We start from the raw sequence: 23,359 nt of genomic DNA, 5'->3' as shown, positions 1-23,359 counted from the left end.
AACACTTTAAAATTAGCAACCTTTGTTGATAGTTCATGTATGTGATCATCTTGATTTTTGAGCTAGCGTAACTGAGAAATGCCACTTTTGATTTTCTAGATGGACCAAGCGAAATGCACCTGCGCAGTGGAGGAGAAAGGACAGACAGAAGCAGCATACAGAGCACCTTCGTCTTGACAATGACCAGAGAGAGGTGCAAAATATACTGTAGCAATATACAATTTTAATGTCTGTCTCTCTTCTACAGATGACAGTGTAGGTTACCTGACCATATATGTAAGATGCTTTTCCCCACCCAACGATACATGGCTGAGATCTTCATCTGGTATACAATGGTAACCTGTATGAAGAGCTATGTCAAATACATCCTTCTATGGGAAGTGTTCAGGGAGGGGTTCATGTAGCACCTATTTGTAGCAGGCAGCTGTTCCACACTGGGTGTGAATGTGTCTTTGTGCAAGTATGCCCAAACCTGTTCAGTAAATTAGTTCTCAGAGATTGATTTCTGCTGTTACTGTTGGCCAAATGATTATTACTTACTAGAAAAATACTCATGAGTCTAAATAAATTGGAAAATCTTACAATACTGATATTTTTGGCTTTTCTGCTTTGCAACTGAAAAAAAAAATCTGTTCTGCAATTATGGAAAATTCTTACATGCAAAACAATTTAAATTGAAGTTCAAGGCCCTAACATTTTTTATCTTGTGTGTTGATGGCTGAATTATATTCCTTTCTGGAGTTAAAATTTTGTTTTACTGTTTTAATTATGCATTATGTTGCATCATTAATTTCCCATCATTTGGAAAATCACAAATTTACTTAAATGAGCTCTGCTTTATTCTTTCATGTGTACTTTTATGATTTCTGTCTACTCAGCTTTCACTTAACATGGATGGTGTGATTTTTGTTTTTGTTTTGTTTTGTTCTGTTCTGTTCTGTTCTGTTCTGTTCTGCTTTGCTTTGCTTTCTTTCCTGTTTCACCAGCAGCTGGATTTTCCTTTGCCCAAGCTTCAGTTGCAATTATATTTAGACATGGACCATCATGATTGGCCTTTCAGGCAATCTATTAAATCTGTTTCAGAGCTTTACCTGGTATGTTGTGTTTGTGTATGTGCATAGGTATACAATGTGTGTGACTCTGTTTGGGTATTTGTCATTATAATACAAAAATATTATAGGTATTATTCTGAACAAAGTTTCAGAGTTAAGCTGTATTTCAGAGTTTTCTTCTGCAAAGGCCAAGCATTGCATTATATTCAGTCCCAAAGTATGAGTTAGCATAAGCCGAGATGATCTAATTACTGTGATATTTCAAATATATTGAATACTGTGAGTAGCACAATGATTCTGTATTACAGGAAGTATATGCTTATCTTCATGCAATAAAATGCTTCATTGTTGATGTACAGTAATAGTAGCTAGGCTGTTTAAAGCTGAGAATAAATTCCAGTAAAAGAAAAATGCATATATCTTTTGAGATTTTGCTATATTTCATGTTGGCATTTCTCTAGCAAAAGAGCAAAATGAAAACTTTTGTAAGCATTTTAATGTTGTGACTTTGTATAAATTTGTGTTTCTATTTTTTAATAGAAATATATCCAAGAAGCCAGGAATCTAGGCAGCACTATCCGGCAGCCCAAATTGTCTAATCTGTCACCATCAGTAATTGCCCAAACAAATTGGAAATTTGTTGAAGGTTTGCTGAAAGAATGCCGAAATAAGGTATTATGCAATTAGTTGTTTCCTTGTTGACCCAGCCTCTGGTGGTACTGCAGCTACTCAGAGGAGTTGGTTTAAATGGAAATGATCCCTTGATAAGGTGTTATACTGACTGGGTTGAGACAACACAATAACACAATAACACACTCAGGGGTGTTATTGAAATATAGATTTTTGTGTTGTCTGAATTCAGCCATGCCAATGAACCATGACTTGCTACCCATGAAGAGAAACAATAATTTTTTTATTGGATTGTGAACTGTGAGTTGTTTTTGGTTTCAGGCAACAACACACAGTTCAATGATACACCACAGTTCATTGACAAACCACTCTCAGGACCAACACAGAAAAGGCTCATTCCCAGGGGTCTTCAGTCAGAGGGGAAACACAAAGAAGGGCCTCTGAAGCTGATGTGGCAGCAATTCATTTATTTATTTAGGAGACTTCTATGCCGCCCCATTCGCCCCGAAGCCTTGTGGCGGCTCACAACCAACACAATGGGATTGTTTATTTTGTTTTAGCATTGTAAGCCACCCAAAGAACCTTCAGGTTATGGGGTGGCATAGAAATGGAAATGAATGAATGAATGAAGGAAGGAAGGATCTAAATGGAGAATGAAAGGATGCAGATACATGCATGGGTATATTAACAAACTTGATTTTAACTTTGGATGAGTAGCACTAAGCAACAAAGTTTCTCTTTCCTCTCTTTTTACAGGAGAAAATGCAGTCCTTTGTCCTTTCCTACAGTTCTTCCAAATCCTGTTGCTGTGCATATGTGCAGGGTCTTCCTTCTTTACCTGTCTTTATTGTAGCAAGCCTATAGCTCTTACCCACTCTTTGCAGTTGCTCTGTACTTTGATTATTAGAATTAGGATTTTTTGAAGCCAAAATCCTTATCCTGGCTTCCTGCTCATGTACTCACGAAAACTTTTCCCTCTTCTTTCTCTTTTCCCTCTCCCACACCTGCCTTTTATCTATCCTCCCCACCAGTGTGGTGCAGTGGTTAAGATTTCTGGATTGGGTTCAGAAAGATTTGGAGATCTGGGTTCTAGTCCTCATTCGGCCATGGAGCTCATTAGGCAACTTTGGTCAAGTCACAGATTCTCAGCTTAACCTACCTCTCTGTGTCACAGTGCAACAATAATATGAACTGAATTAAAAATCTGTCCATCCATCCATCTCTCCCCTCTTGTTGGGTCTGGCATTCAAATACAGTCAGCATTTGAGACAAAGTTTTAAGGGTGCTTGGTAAATTTTCTCTGGTGAGAAAGAGTTAATCAAACAGTCCTACAGTGAAAGCAAAGCATTATAAAGACATACATAACTAAAATCTTGTTTACAGACAATACTTCTATGCCCAAACAGTGGGTCTATTGCACATTATAATAATTAAATATTAATTCAATTACAATAGAAGGTAAAGAGTCAAGATGTTTATAAAAATCTAAACCCCCATTTTCCATGTAAAATCTAAGTTGCACTGTATCATAGAGACATCAGTCTCTACCAGAAAGCTGTTAACTGAGAAGGATGAGTTGCTTTTATTGATAGTGGCAAAGATCTATATAAAAATGAACAGTGACTGAATAGTAGCATATTCTGTTGCTGCACTACTTTAATATGTCTCTAATATTTCTAAACCATAAAGAGATATTTGTATGCTGGGACCACAATCTAAGCTTCCCAGAAGATGGACTTTTGGCAAATGATGGGCTGTGCCTCACAAAGAACGGGAAGCAGATGTTTGGATGCTACATGAAAAACTTCTTCAGAATAGCTTTAAACCAAAACCTATAGGGAAGGGCGATGTGCAGCATGGCATACCATCCCCTGGCAAAGACTTCTATATTTCAACAGAGAAAAAACTTCAAGCAGGGCCCAACACCAGTCTCCCAAAAAACATAGGGCACAATGAGAAAGAACTTTGATGTCTCTACACCAGTGCCCAGAGTATGGGAAACAAACAGCACAAACTTGAGCTCATAGTACATGAGGGCAATTATGATCTCACAGGAATAACAGAAACTTGGTAGGATGACTTGCATGACTGGAACTCTACAATTGATGGATACAACGTGTTCAAGAAAAATAGAAAGGACAAAAAGGGAGGTGGAGTTGCAATATATGTAAGACACATATATCTGCACAGAAATACAAGAAGAGGAATTGAGTAGCTCCGCCAAAAGCATCTGGCTAAATTTAAAGGGAGCAAAATAGAAGAAAAACATAGTTATTGGCATATATTACCATCTACCCAGTCAAAAAAAGGACAAGGCTGCCACCTTCAAAAAGCAACTTGCCAGCATTTCCAAGAATGATGTAGTTATCATGGGGTACTTCAATTTCCCTGATATATGCAGGGAGACAAATTCTGCCAAGCATGGCCCCTCCAAGAGATTCCTGACATGTGTTGCTGACAACTTTCTCCAGCAGAAAGTAGAGGAAGGTATGAGAGGATCAGCTATCCTCAATTTAATACAAACGAACAGGGATGGTCTGGTGGACAAAATAACAACCATGGGAACTCTGGGGGAAAGTGACCATGCGATACTTGAATTCTCAATTATAAAGGAGACAAAGGGTAACTGGAGGCAAACAAGCAACCTGGACTTCAAGAAAGCCAACTTGAATGAACACAGAAAAATGATAAGCGAAGTGCCATGGCAATACACCCTTAAGAGGAAAGGCATCCAAGAGGGGTGGGGAATCTTGAAAAAGAATATTCTCCAAACATAACTATGATCAATCCATAGAAAAAAGAGTAGAAGACAGCAGAGGAAGCCCCTGTGGCTCCACAAAAAGTTAAGTGACAGCCTGAAAGAAAAAAAGAATATGTACAGGAGGTGGAAGCAGGGCCAAGGCACAAGGAAGAATATAAACAAATAGCAAGAAGTTGCAGGAGTGACATCAGGAAGGCTAAAGCAGGAAATGAACTGAGAATAGCAAGGGATGCTAAGAACAACAAGAAAGTCTTCTTCAGATACATCCAGAACAAAAGACATGAGAAAAGGAATTGTGTCCAGCTACTTAAAGTGGATGGCAGAGTGATAACAGACGACAAGGAAAAGGCAGAGGTGCTCAATTTCTGCTTTGCCTTAGTCTTCTCCCATAAGGAAATCTGAAATCAAGAGGAAGTCCAAGCTGGAAGTGAGAGATGGCAGCCCAAGACTGACAGACAAAGATCAAGGAATAGCTAGATGGAATAAACACTTTCAAATCTCCAGGGCCCTATGAACTCCATCCCAGAGTAATAAAAGAGCTAGCAGAGGAACTCTCAGAACCACTGGCCATTATCTCCAATAAATCTTGGAAAACAAGATAAGTGTCAGATGAATGGAGTAGGGCTAATGTCCCTGTCGTCAAAAAGGGGAAAAAAGATGAACCTGGGAACTATAGACCAGCTAGTCTAACATCATTTCCTAGAGCAAAAAAAATCCATTTGCAAGCACCTTGGAGAAATTGCAGTAATTAATAGAAGCCAGCATGGATTTATCAAAAATAAATCCTGTCAGACTAATTTATTCTCCTTTTTTTGACTGGGTAACCTTCCAAATGGGCAAAGGGAACACTGTGGACATAATCTACCTAGACTTTAGCAAAGGTTTCAACATAGTGCCACACAACATTCTGATAAGAAAATTAGCAAAAACTGAACTAGATGGAAAAACTATTAGGTGGATCCAAAATTGGCTGCTAAATCTGACACAAAGAGTGCTCATCAATGGCACCTTCTCAAATTGGTATCTAGTGGGGTGCTACAAGGTTCAGCCCTGGGCCCAGTGCTTTTCAACATCTTTCTTAATGATTTAGATGAGAAATACAGGGAAAGAAAATAAAATTTGCAGATGATACAAAATTGGGTGGAATGGCAAACACCCTAGAAGACAGAATGAAGATCTAGGGTGATCTTGATAAACTTGAACACTGGGCTCAAAGCAACAGAATGAGATTCGATAAGGACAAGTGCCAAGTTCTCCATCTAGGAAAAAGAAGTCAAATGCATTGATACAAGATGGGGAATATGTGGCTCAACAGAACTAAAAAAGAAAAAGATCTCAGAGTAATTGTAAGCAATAGGCTAAACATGAGTGGGATGGTGTAACTTGGTGTCCTGCAACAGCGGGGGTTTGGACCCAATGACCTTCATGGCCCCTTGCAACTCTATTATTCTATGATTCTATGGCCTTACAAGAATAGCTGTTAAGTCTATTAGAAAGTGTTTATTTTTCCCCTCAGAAAGCTCTGCCTGGGATACTTAAAATTTGTTGCAATGTCAGATTGTCACTAAGGCCTTTATTGTTGGAATTCTCTATGTAGCAAGTAATGAATTGAAATACACTAGATTTTAAAGATGTATTCTTCAAGCACAGAATCAAAGCTATGTTTATGCAATCATTTATGGGTGAAAACACATAATTGCATTAACAAGACATTAAAAATTACTATGTACTTTAGAAAGAAAAACTGAACAAGTGAGAGACCTAGAAGTAGTGTCTTTCTCTCTACTTCTGCATTCATTTCAGAAGAATCCAAAAAACAGGAAGAAGAGGGTTATGTGAAGTAATAGGTGTTTTAATGGGAGGAAGTGCTGGAGGGGACTTCATATGGTGGTGGAGTTTTCTTTAAAAATAGTGTAAGCATGGCATGGCTTACAAACATAGGTCATATATCAGCAGAGAGATAAACTAATGATTCTTGAACTCAGTAAACAGAATACAGAGAATCCCTTGTATGAGACAAATGGGCTCATGCAAAAGGGGTGTCTTTAATTCCTCCTTGTTGCAACCACCTTCATCACTTCCCATCACATTCCAGAGGGTCTTCTTATTTCTGGGGGTTGTAACCAGAAAGCAAGAAGCAGAAAATATTGCAGAGCAGGCTCTATGGACTTACATTTATCATGCTAATTCAAGTGGATTGTAAATTGAAAACCACAGGCATTTTATTTTTATATATATATTTGTATGCAGTCCAATTACTTGCGTCTCTGGATGGCTTACAGCATAAATAAATTGACAACCCAGTCTGGCTGCAAGTTAATAAAAATACAACAGTAAAATTCAATATTAAAACATATTAAAATATTGATTAAATAAACAGGTCTTAACTTGGTGCCGAAAAACATAATGATGGCACCAGGCGGACCTCTCTGGGGAGCGCATTCCATAGTTGGGGTGCCACCGCAGAGAAGGCCCTCCTCCGGGTACTCTGTCTCCTAACATCTTTCGCAGAGGGTTCCCGGAGGAGGGCTTCTGTTGCTGATCTCAGGGGGCAGGAGGGCAAATAGGGAAAAAGGTGTTCCTTTTTATTATTCACTGCAAACAAATTTTCCATTGTGCTGATTTTGACAGAAAAATGTAAGACATACAAGGGAGCAATGCTGGTAGAGCCGTAATGGAAAATATTGCTAATTAAAATATGTATTTCAACTGAGCAACCTAAATATAGTGATTCTATTAAACTGCTGCTTACCTGGGGTAATGCATATAACATCCTGGTGGTTTTCTCTGACAAAAAATGCAATTGTTACTTTCTCTTCTTTCTCTCTCAAAAGACAAAGAGGATGCTAGTGGAGAAAATGGGTCGTGAAGCAGTGGAACTTGGTCATGGTGAGGTGAATATTACAGGTGTAGAAGAAAACACATTGATAGCCAGTCTCTGTGATCTCTTGGAAAGGATATGGAGCCATGGTCTGCAAGTAAAGCAGGTAAAAAAAGGAAATGGTGGTTGTAAAATTTGCCAACTTTTACTGATCTTTTAAACTACACTATCTTTTTGAATTAAAATTTGATATTAAAGTGCAAGACATACTGATCCTACCTTGAATTTTTATCGTTTATGTAAATTACTTAATCATATGGGGAGGGTTGGATCCTGTGGAGGCTTCTGTGAACAGAGCAGTAAAAAGTATTCTTCGTTTGCAGATTTCCCGTCCCCTCTCAAACCTCCCATGCTACCTCCAAGCTGTTACAGAAGGATCCCCCAACCTTTCACAGCATATTTGTGGGACATTTGAGGATTTGCAGAGGAAAGGAGGAATCAGCTAAAATTACCTGTTTTCCTTTCCTTTCTGGAAGCTGAGAGTGACCTTTTTGTGAGCAGCCCTCTGCTCATAATATCTTTAAATCCAGCCCTATAAGTTCTATCTCTTCTTTTCTTTCGCACCTTTATTGTGAACTTTAACTAGAAGATGATAAAAAGAAGTTATAGAAACTTGTTTGATAGGTATGAGTACCTATGAGAATTGCCTGAATTCACTTCTAGACTGTATCAGTTTCTGTGTGTGAAGGTATATATTGTCTGACTCTTACCTTCCCTCTTATATACTGCATAGGATAGAAGCTGTACTACTTTCATCCTAGAAGATAGAGCATCAGTATACTCTGCTACAACTCAGATTTGGGCCTTTCAGACCAGCAAGCGGCCAACCCTACATAAGGTTAATTCTTTGGATTGATTCAGGATGTTGGCAAACAGTGCTGAACGGTCTGTTGTGGTAGAGTATTTGGGAGTCTGATGGAGGAAGTGCAAAACATCCAAAGTTTTTTGAAGTAAAGAGTCTTTCATAAAAATACTACTATTCCTCCTTATAACATCAGCTTTGGATTCAACTACAGAAGCCTAATTTTGTGCAAAGGGTTTCTTTTTTCTTTTTGTAATCTTCAGTAGAAGATTATGCCTCCTCATGAGTCCGTGTGAAGATAGCTTCCCTCAACTCCTTCCATACCATACCAAGCTTTTGCCCACTCCCCAGTGCTGGATTTCCTTAGCCTACCTAGCTATCAATTTCCATTTGTGATTTCAGTGTCATATTTTTCAACCAAGTTAATCCAATGTCATTGAGATTTATGATAGCATTTAGTTTATTCATTATCAAAACATTTATCATAATTTCTTTTGTATATACATTCCAGTTTTCTTCTCCCTTGGCTTTGTCCACATATCATCATGCAATTCAAGGAAACAAATAAGGTCACTGCTTTATGAGCTGTTTATTTATAATTCCACATAATATGATATTCTTTTTAGTTCCCTTAGGCTTTTGTGCTCTTTATATGATCTGTTCCAGCACTGGAGCCAGCATCTATGTTGTTAATTATACAGGAGCTATACTGAGCTAATTTGTTTATAATGATATCTGTATTTTCCCATATGTACCTGTTTGTTGGTGGCAACCATAGTAGTAGTAGTTGTTGTTATAGGGCCTTTAATATGTCAAGCCTAAATAATCAGAATTAAAAGAACATTTTAATCCATCCCTTAATAATCCATACATATGCACTTCTGGGCAGAACCATTATCTTTCTAATCTTTCACAGATCCAGCTTTGAAATCCAGGCCATGGTGTGTCACAGACCAAGGTTATATTTGGATCATCTTAGTATATTTTAAGGAACTAGGCATGAATCTTTTGTTTGCACATACTTTGTGAGCTGTAATTAAACCAGGAAATTCACTAACGTTCCTCATTTTTTCTGTACTCAGAAAATATCATTATGAGATATGGAAGAAGAAAGGCTTGATATTAGTTTAACATCCTGGCATTTTCTGAAACTGGTAACTGTACTTTTCATGTTTGGGTGAAATGGAAATCAATGATAAGCTAGGGACTTACTGGTTTAATCACAGCTGAACTGGACCATAGGAGTTCCATGCGTGAGCAAATACTAATGCATATCTTGTCCTAATAAGCTGAGATATGATGAGCCTAATCAATCCATAATGTTGGTGTATTACAGGGATATTTGCTGAACAACTCAAATGAGATAAGCAGGAGAAATAAGTAGACAATATGCAAAAAACACTTCTAGGAACCAAATATGGCAGATGAACATGAGCAAAACCTATTAACTGCATATTTATGATTTAACTCCACTTGTACTATAAATGAGATGCTAGAACAGAAATTGCAATACAGCCAACATTAATTTATGCATTACAGTCTTAAACTGTTTGAGATTTTTTTTCCTGTTTTGGAAATGACCAGTTAAATGCACACAGAGGGAATTTCTAATGTATAATGTGAGATTAAGTTTAGTATTTTGTATCTTCTTGCGGGAAATAAAGAACTTAAATAATTATATATTTTTAAGAGATGTTTGCATGATCTGGTTCACAGCTCACAGTTTAGAATTATGAGAATGAACTGCACTGAGCCTTAGACCTATATGCCATCCCCTTCTCTGGTGTGGTCACAAGGAGCTCTCAACCTTTCACTTGGTATTTGATTGACCAGGACTTGTCATGGTTTGCTGAACCTAACAAACTAATTAGTCTTAAATATGGTTTGTTATAAAAAGCCAGTTTCAAACCATGGATTATGAACAGACCATAATCTGTATTAACCACAGTTTAGTGCCTGGACAATATGCAAATTTTGAGCAACCTGAAACAGAGGTAGAAGCTTCTGATCCCCTCTTTATGACTATACAGTGCAAGAAGTGGGAAGGGGGAGCACAGAAGCTTATTACATACTTTCCCATTTATTTTTTCTATAGTAAATATTTCCACTTATTTGCCATTTGAACATTTCCTTCATAATAATTAAAAATTACAGTATCTTCTGATTGCCTACCATACATCAACTAAGTTGTAGCTATTGCTATTTATGTCCATAAACTTCTAAGGCTACATAGCTTTCCTCTTACTATGTTATCCTCTGTTATAAATATTTAGTTGTGAATAGGTATTTTTTAATTTCACAATCAACTAAAGCATTCTTGACTAAAAAACCTGAACTAAATAAATAGGTAAAACCATTGCTTTAAATCTGTGGTAACTATTCATATGCTGTTATCAAACCAGGTGAACATATTCAGAATAAAATAATTTTGTACTAATAGAATTTGTTTACATATTAGCCCCTCTAATACTTGTTAAGTTTTTCTGGGAAATCAGCGCTGGGTCAGAAAACATGGTGGCCATATTCGTATTACTGCAACAGAAGGAGAGAAATGAAGTAGAGCCACTGTATCATAAAAAACATAAACAAATTGTCTTTTGGACTCCTTCTCTAATCAAAATTTATCTACCCCAGCTGGTCCTAAGGAACTTTGTAACTTTATGTACTCTTACCTGTGTTGACATTGTCTTTCCTTTCTCATCCCTCTCTTCTTATCCCTTCTTTTCCTTTCAAATTGTGTCTTTTAAATTGAAAATTTGAGGGTCAGGAACTGGATTATTTTAATGATATATAGTTTCATTGATCTTAAGAACTTGATAAAAATGCTTTAAATAAATGTTCCTGTACCTAGTATCATCCAAGATGGTAGCCATTATACAGTTGGAAAGGACAGTGAAGATCATCTAGTCCAACTCTGGTACAGTGCATGCTTACCCAATTATTGTTGTGAGGGACAGTTCTTCTCCTGAGTAAGCACACCACTCCTGATTTTCTTTTCACAAGGCTTTACTGTTAAATATTTCTGAGTTCACCCAGAGTGAAATGTTGAGCCCTCTTTAACTTTGCTCAGCCCCATCCCCCGCCCTCTTTATACCCCCTTTACCTGCACACACAACTCCCTGTTTATTCCTCTGGTTCTGTTATTGGTAGGCTAGGGCTCTCATCAGCCCAGCTGTCAACTTCACCTCCTGTTGTGCAGTGTTCCCATTTCCATGGGCCAGTTGGTGTCACCCCCATCAGCCTGGACGAACAACAACTCTCCTTGCTCTCCAGACATTCCCTGACCTTAATCTGATAAGTGGAGGCTGCTGCAATTCCACAACAATGTCATCTTCCACTGTTTGAGCTTGAATTCCCATCAAAGCTATAGACTGCTGTTGTGTGTTCTGGCACCTTGCCCCAGTGGCCACACACAGCAGTTATAGTGCTGCACCCATTTTGTGAAAGCACATGCTTTACATATTAAATGGGCTCATTTCCTGGTATTTCCAGGTAGAGCTGCTGAGAGACCCTGCCAGTAATCTTGAAAAGCCATTGCCAGTCAGCACAGACAGTACTAAGCTAGATAACATCCATGGACTGATAGTTTAAAGCAGCTTCCTATGTTCCAGTGCATGTCACCCAGATCTTCCTTACTATATTTCTCACTAAATAAGGTAGATTGATGTGCACTGACGGAAAGAAACACTAAATTCTTTCTCTCTCAGCAGCCCTTCTCTTCCTCTCATAGTTCCTTCCCTAGCTGTTAGTTCTGACCTTAGCAGCCTAGTTCAACATCACAATAACCTAGTTCATCATCACAACAAACCATATATATATCTTTTAAGTTATGTATTATTGTAAACCAGCCAGCCATGGTTGGTTAGTATTATGTACAAACTAGAAACTCTGGTTTGTCTCCTCTTCAATAACCCATGGTTTGAACTTAACCCTTGGAGAAATATAAGCCAGAATTACTGGTTTACATATAATATTAGGCAAAACATAGGCAAGAGGTCCATGGTTTGTTTCACTGCTCCACTTTGCAGTGAGACATATCGAGCAGTATGCACAAACACACTGCCTTGTTTATATTTTTTTAAAGTTGAGGGTGAGCTAAGCCATTATATAATAGCAAGGATTAACCTTTGTGAGGACACTGTACCAGTCCACATGTTCACTGTGACTTGAGCCATGGTGGCTTGTTTAAGCACCACTGCATGCTGGGCACCATTTTCCTACTATCCTGCCTGGGCTCTGCTTCTTTTATCTGAACTTGAGTAGCATGGCTTGTTGGAGGCGAAAGCAACCTATGTGTACCCATGGCCTGTTGTGGAATTGTTTGAGGAAGGTTTCCTCCTTTGAAAAGTCATGCTACCTTGATTTGGACAAAATGACATTGCCCCAACAGATGATTAGGCACTTGGCACCTGACACAGGCTAGCATGTGCCATGGCTTAACCAAGCTACCATAGCTTGTTTAAGCTATGCTGATCGTGTGACCCAAGCCTATGTGAGCATTACCCATGTTATTTTTGAATATTCCTGTAAAATGTACTACTGAGGATTTTTTTTTAAATTAAGCTTCAATTCTCAATTTGCTTAAAATCCCAATTTCACTATTTTTTTAAACATGACCATGTAGGAAATCTGTTATGTATGACAGTAATGCTCTTACTTTTCCAAGAGGAGACTTCTTCTTTTCCTCACTGCAAAATACAACAAATGGGTAAATCAGTCTAGTTATGGACTTACTATGCAAGGTGGATGCCATTTTTCCAAGTATTAATTGCCACAGTCCAGACTGTTTTGGGGGAACTTGCATACTGTTGGCTCTCAAAACGATTTTACTAGTGAGACTATGCCAGCTAGTTTTTTTTCTTGGAAGCCATATTTTGTAGCTGCTACAACTTTCTCAGATTTATTTATTACATTTCTTTACTGCCCAATAGCTGAAGCATTCTTGGAGGTTTCCAGCTATTAAAATCATAAAATGAAATATGATAAAATACCATATAAAATGTAAAACTACAGTATAAAATAAAAGTAACCAGATGTGGAAGAGTTCCTGAGGGACTGTCTAGTTCTGGATGAAGGGACCCAGATTACTGCATGCTAATCTGCTAAACTGACACTGCCTGGAAAGGGCACAGCAAGTCAAGTGCCTGGCATCTTACTGATTTCTGATCAGAGGAAGTACACATGCAATGCAAATCTCTTTATAGTAAAAGGACATTTGTTATCCAAGAATCTGCAGCAAGGAAATGGTGCCTCAGTTTTCAGGGAGTGTATTTATTGCTTTTATACTCCATCTATGTATAAAAATTGCATTCAAGGTTATTCAGTATAGAGTTAGGAGTATAGCTTTTGTAGGATTATGTATTATTGCTTCCATAATTTTATTATGTAAAATTTAGGTGTGTAGACAAAACCTATGCAAGTTAGAGTCTTGAAAATCTCAGTGCTAATAAGTTATTTTAAAATAACATAAATCAGACTTTTCAGGGAAACAAAATGTAAATTATTACATTAAAAGTTATGTAAAACAGTTAACTTTCTGTCTCTAATAAATGTAGTGTCATTGGGCAGGACTGCTTGCAGGGTCCAATTGTATGCATATTTACTTGGAATATACCATTGAATTTAGTAGCCTTACTTCCAAATGAGTATGCACTGGATTGAAGCCTTTGAATTATGAAGGAAAAACCCAGACTCTCTCAAGAGTATCTTCAATCAATTGAAGAAAGTAAGGCTGTTTATGAGCATGGCAGAAACTGACAGTAGGGTTCAAGCTGGTGAATAAAGATTACCGTGACCCTAATATGGTTTTTCATTGTTGAGAGACAAATTTCCTTGTGAAGGTGTTTTGACAGTACAGTCCTCTTTTTTAAAAAAAGTTATTAAGCTGTAATGGTTATTTTTAAAAAGGCATAAGTGCTGAGGCTGGCCTAAGTGGGGGAACTCAGCATTTTGAGATCCAGTTAACTATATTAATTGAAGTTGATCAGACTCCTCCTCATCAAAGAGAATATATGGTAAATCTGGATGGCTCATACTTGTCACATGATTAATATGTATCCCAGTAGTAGCAGTGCTGGAGTGGGGTAATATCTCTACATGTACCTGTCTGAGGAGTTAATCAATGTGTTATGGATTGGGGACAGCAGTCCAAAATAAAAATAACTTGGATGAGTGTTGCTTGCATTACAATCAGTGTAGTAGAATTAACCAAGATGATTTTATTTTATGCACATGAGACTTAATTAGTCACATTTTCAAGTATATCTTTATGAATTTCCCTCAGAAAGTATGCACATTTTATCTAAAGCACCTAATTTTGTGCCATTTTGTCTTGGCTTTGTTGTAAGTAATGATTAATTTTAGTGCAAAACATCTTTGAAATAAAATTATATATATTCTAAATTAATAATTTACTTCTTCATTTGACAAATAATCTTTCTTTCTAATTTTAGGGGAAGTCTGCTTTGTGGTCACACTTGTTACATTACCAAGAAAATCGTCAGCGAAAACCTACATCAGGAAGTTTCAGTACCTCAGGTACAGTTAGCTTGCTTAAAGAATATGAACAATAGTGTCATGTTCAGGAGGAAAAATCATGAAGAAAAGTGATGGCACCACACACTGATGCAAAGCAGTTTTATTGATACCAAAAAGAGCTATTTAGTCTTCTTTCAGTGAATATTACTAGCTAGAAGGGAAGTGTTCTGCTTGGCATCACTATTGTCTTAAATGAAAAGCAATCCACTCAGAGAGGTGCAGAATTTCCATGTCATAATAATCCACCCTGGCAATAAGCCACAGTGGATTGGTTGTAGTGCGAACAACCCACAGTGTGCTTGACAGACAGTTGGGCTCATTTTGGGTTGCTTGGCCCTCACTCCCCCCCCCGCCCCCGGTTCTTCCACAGATTTCCCAGAGAAGTCCATCACAGTACCGACTTGGCTGCTTTTCCATTACTACAACCAAGAGTCCTTTTGTGGTCATTTCTCATTTTTAAACTTTTATTTTCAGTTGACACCCAATTTTGGCAATTCCTGTTTTTATAACCAGTGACAGCTTCTTCAAAGTGTCCAAGTAGCACATTAGAAGGGATGTCAGTGTTGGTGACTGCAGCCAAGAAATTAAAAGACACTTGCTCCTTGGGAGGAAAGCTTTGGCAAATCTAGACAGCATACTAAAAAGCAGAGACATCTGCCGACAAAAGTTTGTATAGTCAAGGCTATGGTTTTCCCAGTTGCAATGTATGGCTATGAAAGTTGGACCATGAGGAAGGCTGAGCACTGAGCAAATGAGGCCTTTGCATGGTGGTGCTGGAGAAGACTCCTGCGAGTCCCTTGGACTGCAAGGCGATCAAACCAGTCAGTCCTAGAGGAGATCAACCCTGGCTGCTCTTTAGAAGGCCAGATACTGAAGATGAAACTCAAATACTTTGGCCACCTAATGGGAAGGAAGGACTCACTGGAGAAGAGCCTAATGCTGGGAATAATTGACAGCAAAAAGAAAGGGGACGTCAGAGGATGAGGTGGCTAGATGGAGTCACTGAAGCAGTTGGCATGAGCTTAGGTGGACTCTGGGGGATGGTGGAGGACAGGAAGGCCTGGAGGAGTGTTGTCCATTGGGTTGTGATGGGTTGGATGCGACTTCGCAACTAGCAACAACAACAGTGGTGGGGAGACTTTTTTTAATTATGCCTACAAATGTGTGCAAACACTTTTTGTGATTTAAAAACAGGAGAATTAGCCACACTCATGCAAGTGTGGAGGTGCATATTTATGTGAGTGCAGAAATTGAGAATCTTAGCTGGGAAATGTCCTGGGAGGGTACCTGCTTTCAAAATGCATTTAATATCAACTTTGGATATTGACCTAAAAAGACTCCAAACAGAATACACCTTTGGTTTGCTTTCTCCTGCCAGCTGTCACAAGGTGAACACATTAAGGGATCTTTACTTGCAAAAAGGGGGCGATGATATTTAAAGCCTCTTTCAGGGAAAATCCTCTTATTTTTCTTTTTTTGCCTTGTCATGAGGCTGATGCACATTTTCCCTCTGCTGGACCCTTTCTAATTTTTTTGCATCTTTCTTAAATCTTGGTGCCCAGAACTGGACGCAGTATTTCAGGTGAGGTCTGACTAGTGAGGAGTATAAAGGAACTACTACTTCTTGTGATTTGGAAATAATACTTCTGTTAATGCTATGTTTACTGTGGTTCTCTAAGAGTTGTAAAACCTGTCTGAGAAGGCAGTTGAATGGGACAGAACTAAAAGGGCTGCTTTGGGTGCTATATACAGATTTCATGGCTAGGAAGGAAATGGAGAGGAAACTTACACTATATTTCCTCTCCGTTTACTCTTCAGATATTAAATCATGGGCAACAAGCTTTCCTGATAACCACTGGCTCATTCTACAGGTTTTCAATGAAATCAAATATCTGTTTACTGGCTAAAATTTAAAGCATTTACATTGTTGACAAAGAATATTTGATACCTTTTTTTAGGAATTCTTCTAGATGCAGAAAGAAGAAAGTCAGATGCCAGCCCAGTAATGTCTCCCTTGAAAGTATCACTGATCCAGGACATGAGGTTGGATTTTAAAATTGTAAAGACATGCGTGAGAGGTTCACACATACTTTTAGAAAAGCCAGATTTAAAACAGTTCCTGTAAAGACTTTCTCATTAGTATATTATTTTGAGATGGCCAGCATAATTCTAAGCATTTTGTTCAAAAATAGGTTCCAGTGTGTTCAAAGATGTTAAGTTCCTAATAAGAGAGTTCAGTTTTGCATAACTTCACCTAAGTCACACCATCACCACCTTCATAAATTTAAAATGAGTCCTTAAAATCATCCTGCCTCACAGAGAAAAGATGAAGGCCTGGTTTAGACAGGATAGAATACTGTTATGCAAACCATTAAGGCAAAATACCTTGTGGGGCTGAGATGTACAAGTTTATTTTAGCACAGACTTTCATAGGTAAAATCTGCTTCATCAGGTTCACTCATATTTTGCATTGGAATGTTCAGAGCTCAGTTTAATAAGCTGAGATACATATGAATGGGCTTTGTGCACCCACATGCAGCTGCTTTTCTCTTTTCACATGAGCAGGAAGCAGTTAATCTAGGAATCCTTCCTTTTTATTGCATCTGAAACAGGAATTATGGACAATAGCTTTTAAAAGGCCAGGATGTGGAAACCAGTTTTCACAGATGGCTTCAAGATTTGTTCTCAGTATATGGGCACACATCTACTCACAAATAAACACACCCACACTTTGGAGGGAAAAAAAAATCAGTTAATTGTGTAAGTTGTTGTTTAATTACCATTTCCATTCCACTTCATGCATTTAAAGTGGCTTCTTAGCAACTATCACATAATGGTAAACTGGCCACTGTGACATACATCCTGTTTGGGCTTCTGTTTTGTGCATGACTCTTTTGCTACAACAGCATCACCAGCTACTTAACTAGTCTGTTTCTGTACAAAATTCACAGTTCTAGTTATGACCTATAAACCTACAGTTTTATGAATGTGTAATGTTTCTATACTACTTTTCCACAAAGGTGTACTTTCCACCATAGTACACCAAAGTACACCATAAGGTGGTGTACTGCAATTAAATATAACAACAATAATAGCATCAAACAACAGTAAATCTTATTAAGGGGCAAACCTATGGGTTGTGTCCGTATGAGATGGAAGGCTTTGAACTTGGAGATGTCTGTGTTTCAGTATCCATGCAAAGCTATTACTGACAGGGCAGATGATGGAGACATTTTTGGAGAGGGTGCACTGTTGGAGATGTGACTGGGGCTAAGCAGACAATATTGTTGTTACATGCTATTAAATCACCTCTGGTTTATGGTGACCCTGTGAATGAAAATCCTCCAGAATGTCCTGTCCTTAGCAAGTTTGCTCAGCTCTTGTAAATACAAGTCTGCAGCATGGAATTGATCCATCTCATAGTTGGTCTTCCTTTTCTTTCCCTTCTTTCAACTTTCCCTAGCGTGATTGTCTTCTCCAGTAAGTTTTGCTTCGTCATGATGTACTCCAAGTACAACAGCTTCAGTTTCATCATTTTCGCTTCCAGGGAAAGTTCTTGTTTGATTTGATCTAGGACCCACTTGTTTGTCTTTTTATTGGTTAAAGTAATTTGCGAAGCTATTTCACAGCACTATGTTTTGAAAACATCAATTTTCTTCCTGTCAGCTCTTTTCACTGTCCAGCTGTTATGCCCATACACAGTGTTCAGGAATACAATGGACTGGATGATATTGGCTTTGATCTCCACTGAAATGTCCTTACATTTGATGATTTTTTTTTCTAGTTGCTTCATTGCTTTCCTTAACGTCTCAGGCCTCAGGGAGGCCCCTTCTGACTCGCTCTGTTTCTATGTTTCTTTGAATTTCTTGGCTGTAGTTTCCCTTTGAACTGATGATTGAGCTGAGGTATGCAAAACCTTTCACAATTTCAGTTTCTTCACTGTTGATACTCAAGTTGTGCAATTCTTCTGTAGTTATGATTTTTGTTAATGTTCAGCTGCAGTCCTGCTTTTTTACTTCTCTCACTTTAATCAGAAATAATTTCAGTTCATTGCTCCTTTCTTCCAGTAATATGGTATCATCTACGTATCTTAAATAATTGATGTATCTTCCACCAATTTTCACTCTTTCTTCCTCTGATCCTAATCTGCCTTTGCTTATGGTATGTTTTGCATGTACATTGAATAGATAGGAAGATAAAATGCACACTTGTCTGATGCCTTTGCCTATAGGAAATCTTTCCATTACTCCATATTCTGTCCTAACAATAGTTTTCCATTCATGATACAGGTTACATATAGAGACAATCAAGTACTGAGGCCTTTCTTGCATTGGAAGTTAATGCAGTGTTTTAAAGCAACCTATAATTGCTGTACTTATTTGCATCTTTCTTGGGAACTGGAATGTATATTGAATATTTCCAGACTGTAGGTCGTTGTTTTATTTTTCATATTTTTGGCATATTCTAATTTGGATTTTGATCAATTCAGTCTTTGCAGTTCTATTGGTTCCCTATCTACTCTGGGTGATTCATTCCTTCCAAGGAAGGAACAGCTTTCACTTAGCTTTCTAATATTGCAGATTTTTCCTCATATGATTACTCTTCAAAGGAGTCTGCAATCTTACTTCTTGGATGTGGTCTCTTCTATTTCCTTTTTTGTTGTTCTCTTCTATTTCTTTGCACAGGCTTATGTAATAGTTCTTTGTGTCACTATGTGATAGTTGCTGAAAGTAGTATTCAGGATTCTGACCCTATTTCTGTCACTGTTTGCTTTTGCTGCTTGCCTGTCTTTAGCAATTGTGGGTGTTTCTTCTTTCACCCATTTAGGGTTTTTCTTTCTTTTTGCTACAGGAATTCTTTTAGCATTCTTCCTTAGTAATGGTTTCAGTCCATAGTTTTTCTTGTTCATAGTTAATTGAGTTCACTAAAGCTATTGCTAATCTGTTCTTTATGAGGATTTTAAATTCCTCAGGGATGCTATTTAGCTTGTATTTTTGCTATGCTTCTGTTAGTGATCTCTCTTAGCTTTACTCTAAAATTTTATATAAATAGTTCATGGTTGCTACTACAATCTGCCTCTGGTCTTGTTTTGGCAGCGAGAATACAGATTTCCAATTTCTTAGTTTCCAGTTATTTTCCAGTTTTGATTTCTATATTGGCCATCTGGTTATGTCCATGCATGTAGTTATCTATTCATTTAACTGAAGTCTGCATTTGCAGTAAACAGATGGTTGGTTTCAAATAATTCTCTGAGTCATTCTCTTCATTCATTTCTAACCACTAGGTCAAATTTTCGTACAACATTTAATTCTGCTTTGTTTCCTACTGTTGCATCCCAGTCACCTATCAGCATGCTCTGTTTGAATGCGTTATCAGTTTCCTTTTGGACTCTTGCATAAATGCTTTCAATTACTTCTTCTTCAGCATCTGTTGTTGGTGAGTAGACTTGAATGTTATTTATGTTGATAGGTTTTCTGAGAATTCTGATTGATATTATTTGGTCAGGCTTTGCATTAGAGCCCCTTATTGTCTGTGCTACATCTTGCTTCAGTATATGAGCCACTAATTTTCTCCTGAGTTTGTCATTTCTAGAGTAAAACACTCTTGTTTGGTTTTTACTGAAAATGCTCCATTCTAGTCCACTTTAGTTCACTTACATCCATACAGCAATGTTTAAACATTTCGTTTCTTGCTTTATGATTACCTGTTTGCCTTGATTCATATTTCTCACATTCCATGTTCCAATTGCATCTGTTGTGCTGCATCAGGCTTTCCTTTCACCTCTGTGCATGACAGACAGCAGACTTGCTTTTGATTTTGATCAAGTTTGGCCTTTGCTGTTCGCCATTAGTTGGTTGACTATCTTATGACTGGGAGTCTCATCTTCTGGCACTATTTTTTGTTTCATTTTGGATATTTTCATCACAAGGTTTTCAAGATAAGAAATATTCAGAAGTGGTTTACTATTGCTTTCTTCTGTGCAATACTAAGCAGTATCTCTCCCTCCGTGCGCTGTTTGCGCCCGTCTCTTCCTCCCCTAGTGCGCCTGTGATCACAGCCGTCTCTCCCCCCCCACCCCCCAGTGTGCTGGGATGACGGGCGCCTGCAGGGATGATAGGCGCGATCTCGGTTGTGCTGGGGGGGCGGGGGGGCAGGGAGATGGCTGTGCTTGTGCTCGGGGTGGAGGGAGGGGTAGATGGTCGCGATCTTTGTTGTTGTCACTTTGCTCCACATTTTTCTGATTTAAAAAATGGTTACAGAATGGATTAACCTTATTTACATTGAACCTTATGGGGAAATTTAACTTGGCTCACAACCAGTTTGGGTCACGACCAGAGTCCTGGAACAGATTAAATTCATGACCCAAGGTACCACTGCATTTTGACCTCTCCTTTACCCTACCCTCTTAGCAGAATGCCCTGCTTTGCAACTTCAGGAAACTGCTGGCATGGTTCTTTCCACAGCAATTGTGTGGGGGACAGGAAAGGGAGCAGGGAGAGGGATCAGATATTGGAATTCTTCTTTGTGGTCTCTGTGAATCACATATATGGACCTGAATGGAACTTTTTAACAGGAAGATTTAGTGTCTAAGAGCATTTTGGCAGGGACTCCTCCCCCACCTTCAGTGCCTCAAGAAATTCTTTCCTCTGTAATACTTTTTTTCCTACTTCCAACACTTTTTTGCTTTGGAAAAATCTTAGTGTCTTTCTTGATAAACCTGTTTTTTCTTCTTCTTGCAGGTTTCCACAAATAGCTCTTTATCTACTTGCCATTAAAAAACTAAAAAAAGAGAACACCCCCCCCCCTTTGTGATCCTACACTATTCCAAACCTACCTTGCTCTTTTCTTCATTTTTTCACTTTCCTTTGTTGTCTCCTTCTTGATGGCATCAAAGTCTCCCTTATACAAATGTGTGTGGTATGGCTTAAATAAATAACAGGGTAATTTGATCTTGCCACCATGTACCAGCTTGCAACCTAGCTGATGCATTTGGCACCAACTAAAGTTGTGATGGATTTCAAGGATTGCCATATTTAAGTACATTTAATAGCCTGCATGACTTGGGATCAGGCTGTTTGAAAGATTACATTCTTCCATATGAGTCCGCCTGAGGTTTAAGATTCTTGTGCCATGCCTTTTTCTTTTTCCTGCTCCTATCAGAGGCATATTCAGTGGGAACATGGGAGTGGGCCTTCTTGGTGGCTACTTCCAGTTTCTTTAGCACCCCGACAATGAAGATCAGACTTTGTCCATTCAGTGGTAGGCAAATACATTTCTATTTTGTCAGGCATTAGACATGTAAGCTGATTGTGTCTGAAGTAGATTTTAATCTGGTGGTGCCAAAATTTCTTTCTTATTGATGTGCTTTAATGTTTTAATTATATGTTTGTTGTTTTATTTATGTGTTACTTATACCCACCTTGAGCACAATTTTAGTAGAAAGGTGAGATAGAAATTTAGTGAATAAATAAACAAATTTCTAACATACACATGGTTTGTTGTCTTCTTTTTTGCAGCACATTAATACCACTACCTCTTTAATTTGCAAGGTCTAAAAATGTTTCCTAAGTACTGGATACAAAAAGTGAGCTGAACTTGTTTGTCAGTTAGACCTCTTCCTCTTTTTGTAGCTGTTGGATTTCAGCATATATATATAGATATGCTGAGCCGGAAGATTTGAACAGTTGCATTTAAAATGTAATTACTAAGCAGCTTCAGTAGATACTACTAGTAATATCTTTTCACTTAACTTTTATTTCACAGCAGAGGAATCTTGACAACTTTTAGTTGTACTTGTCATTGCTTATAAACACATTATAATTTTAGTTTCTGAGGTATCTGCATGTTCCCTCTAAATGCAAGATCCAGTAAAATGTATTGTGAAATTCATTCAGTAGTACTGTACACAGATTGTGGCATTGCTTTTTCTAGTAATAATCTACTCGTGATATATTAAATAGTACCTGTGTTTCTGCAGTAACAGATTAATTATGCTATTGGGCAATATTCAAATAATTCAGAACTCTCCTTGTAGACTGTTTCCTTAGTGTCATTTGGGAAGTGACATTGTATTATAATATTGTAACATTATGATGATCATATAATTCCTTCTAATATTATAATAATCAAATTACATTACATTACATTACATTACATTGTGGAAGCATTTTTCATCAGTGTATGAATTCTAATGTGTCAGGTGTACTAATATATCCTCTCCTGTCAGAACAACACATTCAGCAAGTGCCAGTGGAGAGGGAACAGCCTTCCATTATATGGGTTATATCCAGAGAACTGCTGGTAGAAGGGCTGGCCTGAAGCTCAGTTTCCCACTTTCCTCTGAAAGCCCCTAGGGCACTCTCCTTAGTCTTCCATGAGTCAGAAACCCCCGCTGAATTGGGTGGGCTGTGGCATGAGAACCTGAGAAAGAAGGTTCTCAGATGAACCATCTTGGGGGAAGATGAAGATGTGGAAGTCATCCCTGTTCAATTTTCAGCAATTCCCCCATGTCACTGCATACTATTTATTTATTTAGTATCCCGCCCTTTACAGTGTCTCAGGGCAGCTCATCATGGCACTTTTGCCCTGACTGACAAGTGAGGCATGTGGGGAAACTACTGAAGAAGCTGGGGATGGGAAGGAATCCTTCAGTTCATCCCATTCTTTCAGCCCTAGATCCAACCTGTAGAATCCTG

The 23,359-nt window shown here is 38.2% G+C and overlaps 1 protein-coding gene across 9 annotated transcripts in view; it reads left to right on the top strand.

Moving 5' to 3' along the window:
* The window catches only part of DENND5A (DENN domain containing 5A), an 89,110-nt gene that overhangs the window by 43,857 nt on the left and 21,894 nt on the right, over positions 1-23,359 (top strand). For 4 of the 9 annotated variants that reach the window (XR_006414298.1, XM_044425951.1, XM_044425953.1 and 1 more), the window contains exons 10-15: positions 100-193; positions 1,593-1,724; positions 7,278-7,430; positions 8,058-8,162; positions 14,579-14,663; positions 16,622-16,706. Coding sequence is in view for 8 of the 9 variants with exons in the window: in XM_044425951.1 (XP_044281886.1) it covers positions 100-193; positions 1,593-1,724; positions 7,278-7,430; positions 8,058-8,162; positions 14,579-14,663; positions 16,622-16,706 (654 nt within the window). In the remaining variant the exon portion in view is untranslated. Of the gene's footprint in view, positions 1-99; positions 194-986; positions 1,095-1,592; positions 1,725-7,277; positions 7,431-8,057; positions 8,163-9,042; positions 9,255-14,578; positions 14,664-16,621; positions 16,707-23,359 lie in introns of those variants that run through there. The other 5 variants (XM_044425959.1, XM_044425958.1, XM_044425952.1 and 2 more) reach the window with 5 other exon arrangements.

This window comes from Varanus komodoensis, unplaced genomic scaffold (genome assembly GCF_004798865.1).
Source record: "Varanus komodoensis strain SLA01 unplaced genomic scaffold, ASM479886v1 scaffold16, whole genome shotgun sequence".
NCBI classification, from domain to species: Eukaryota; Metazoa; Chordata; class Lepidosauria; order Squamata; family Varanidae; genus Varanus; species Varanus komodoensis.
Note: the sequence above shows the minus strand (reverse complement) of the source record. Positions and strands in the feature narration are given on the sequence as shown.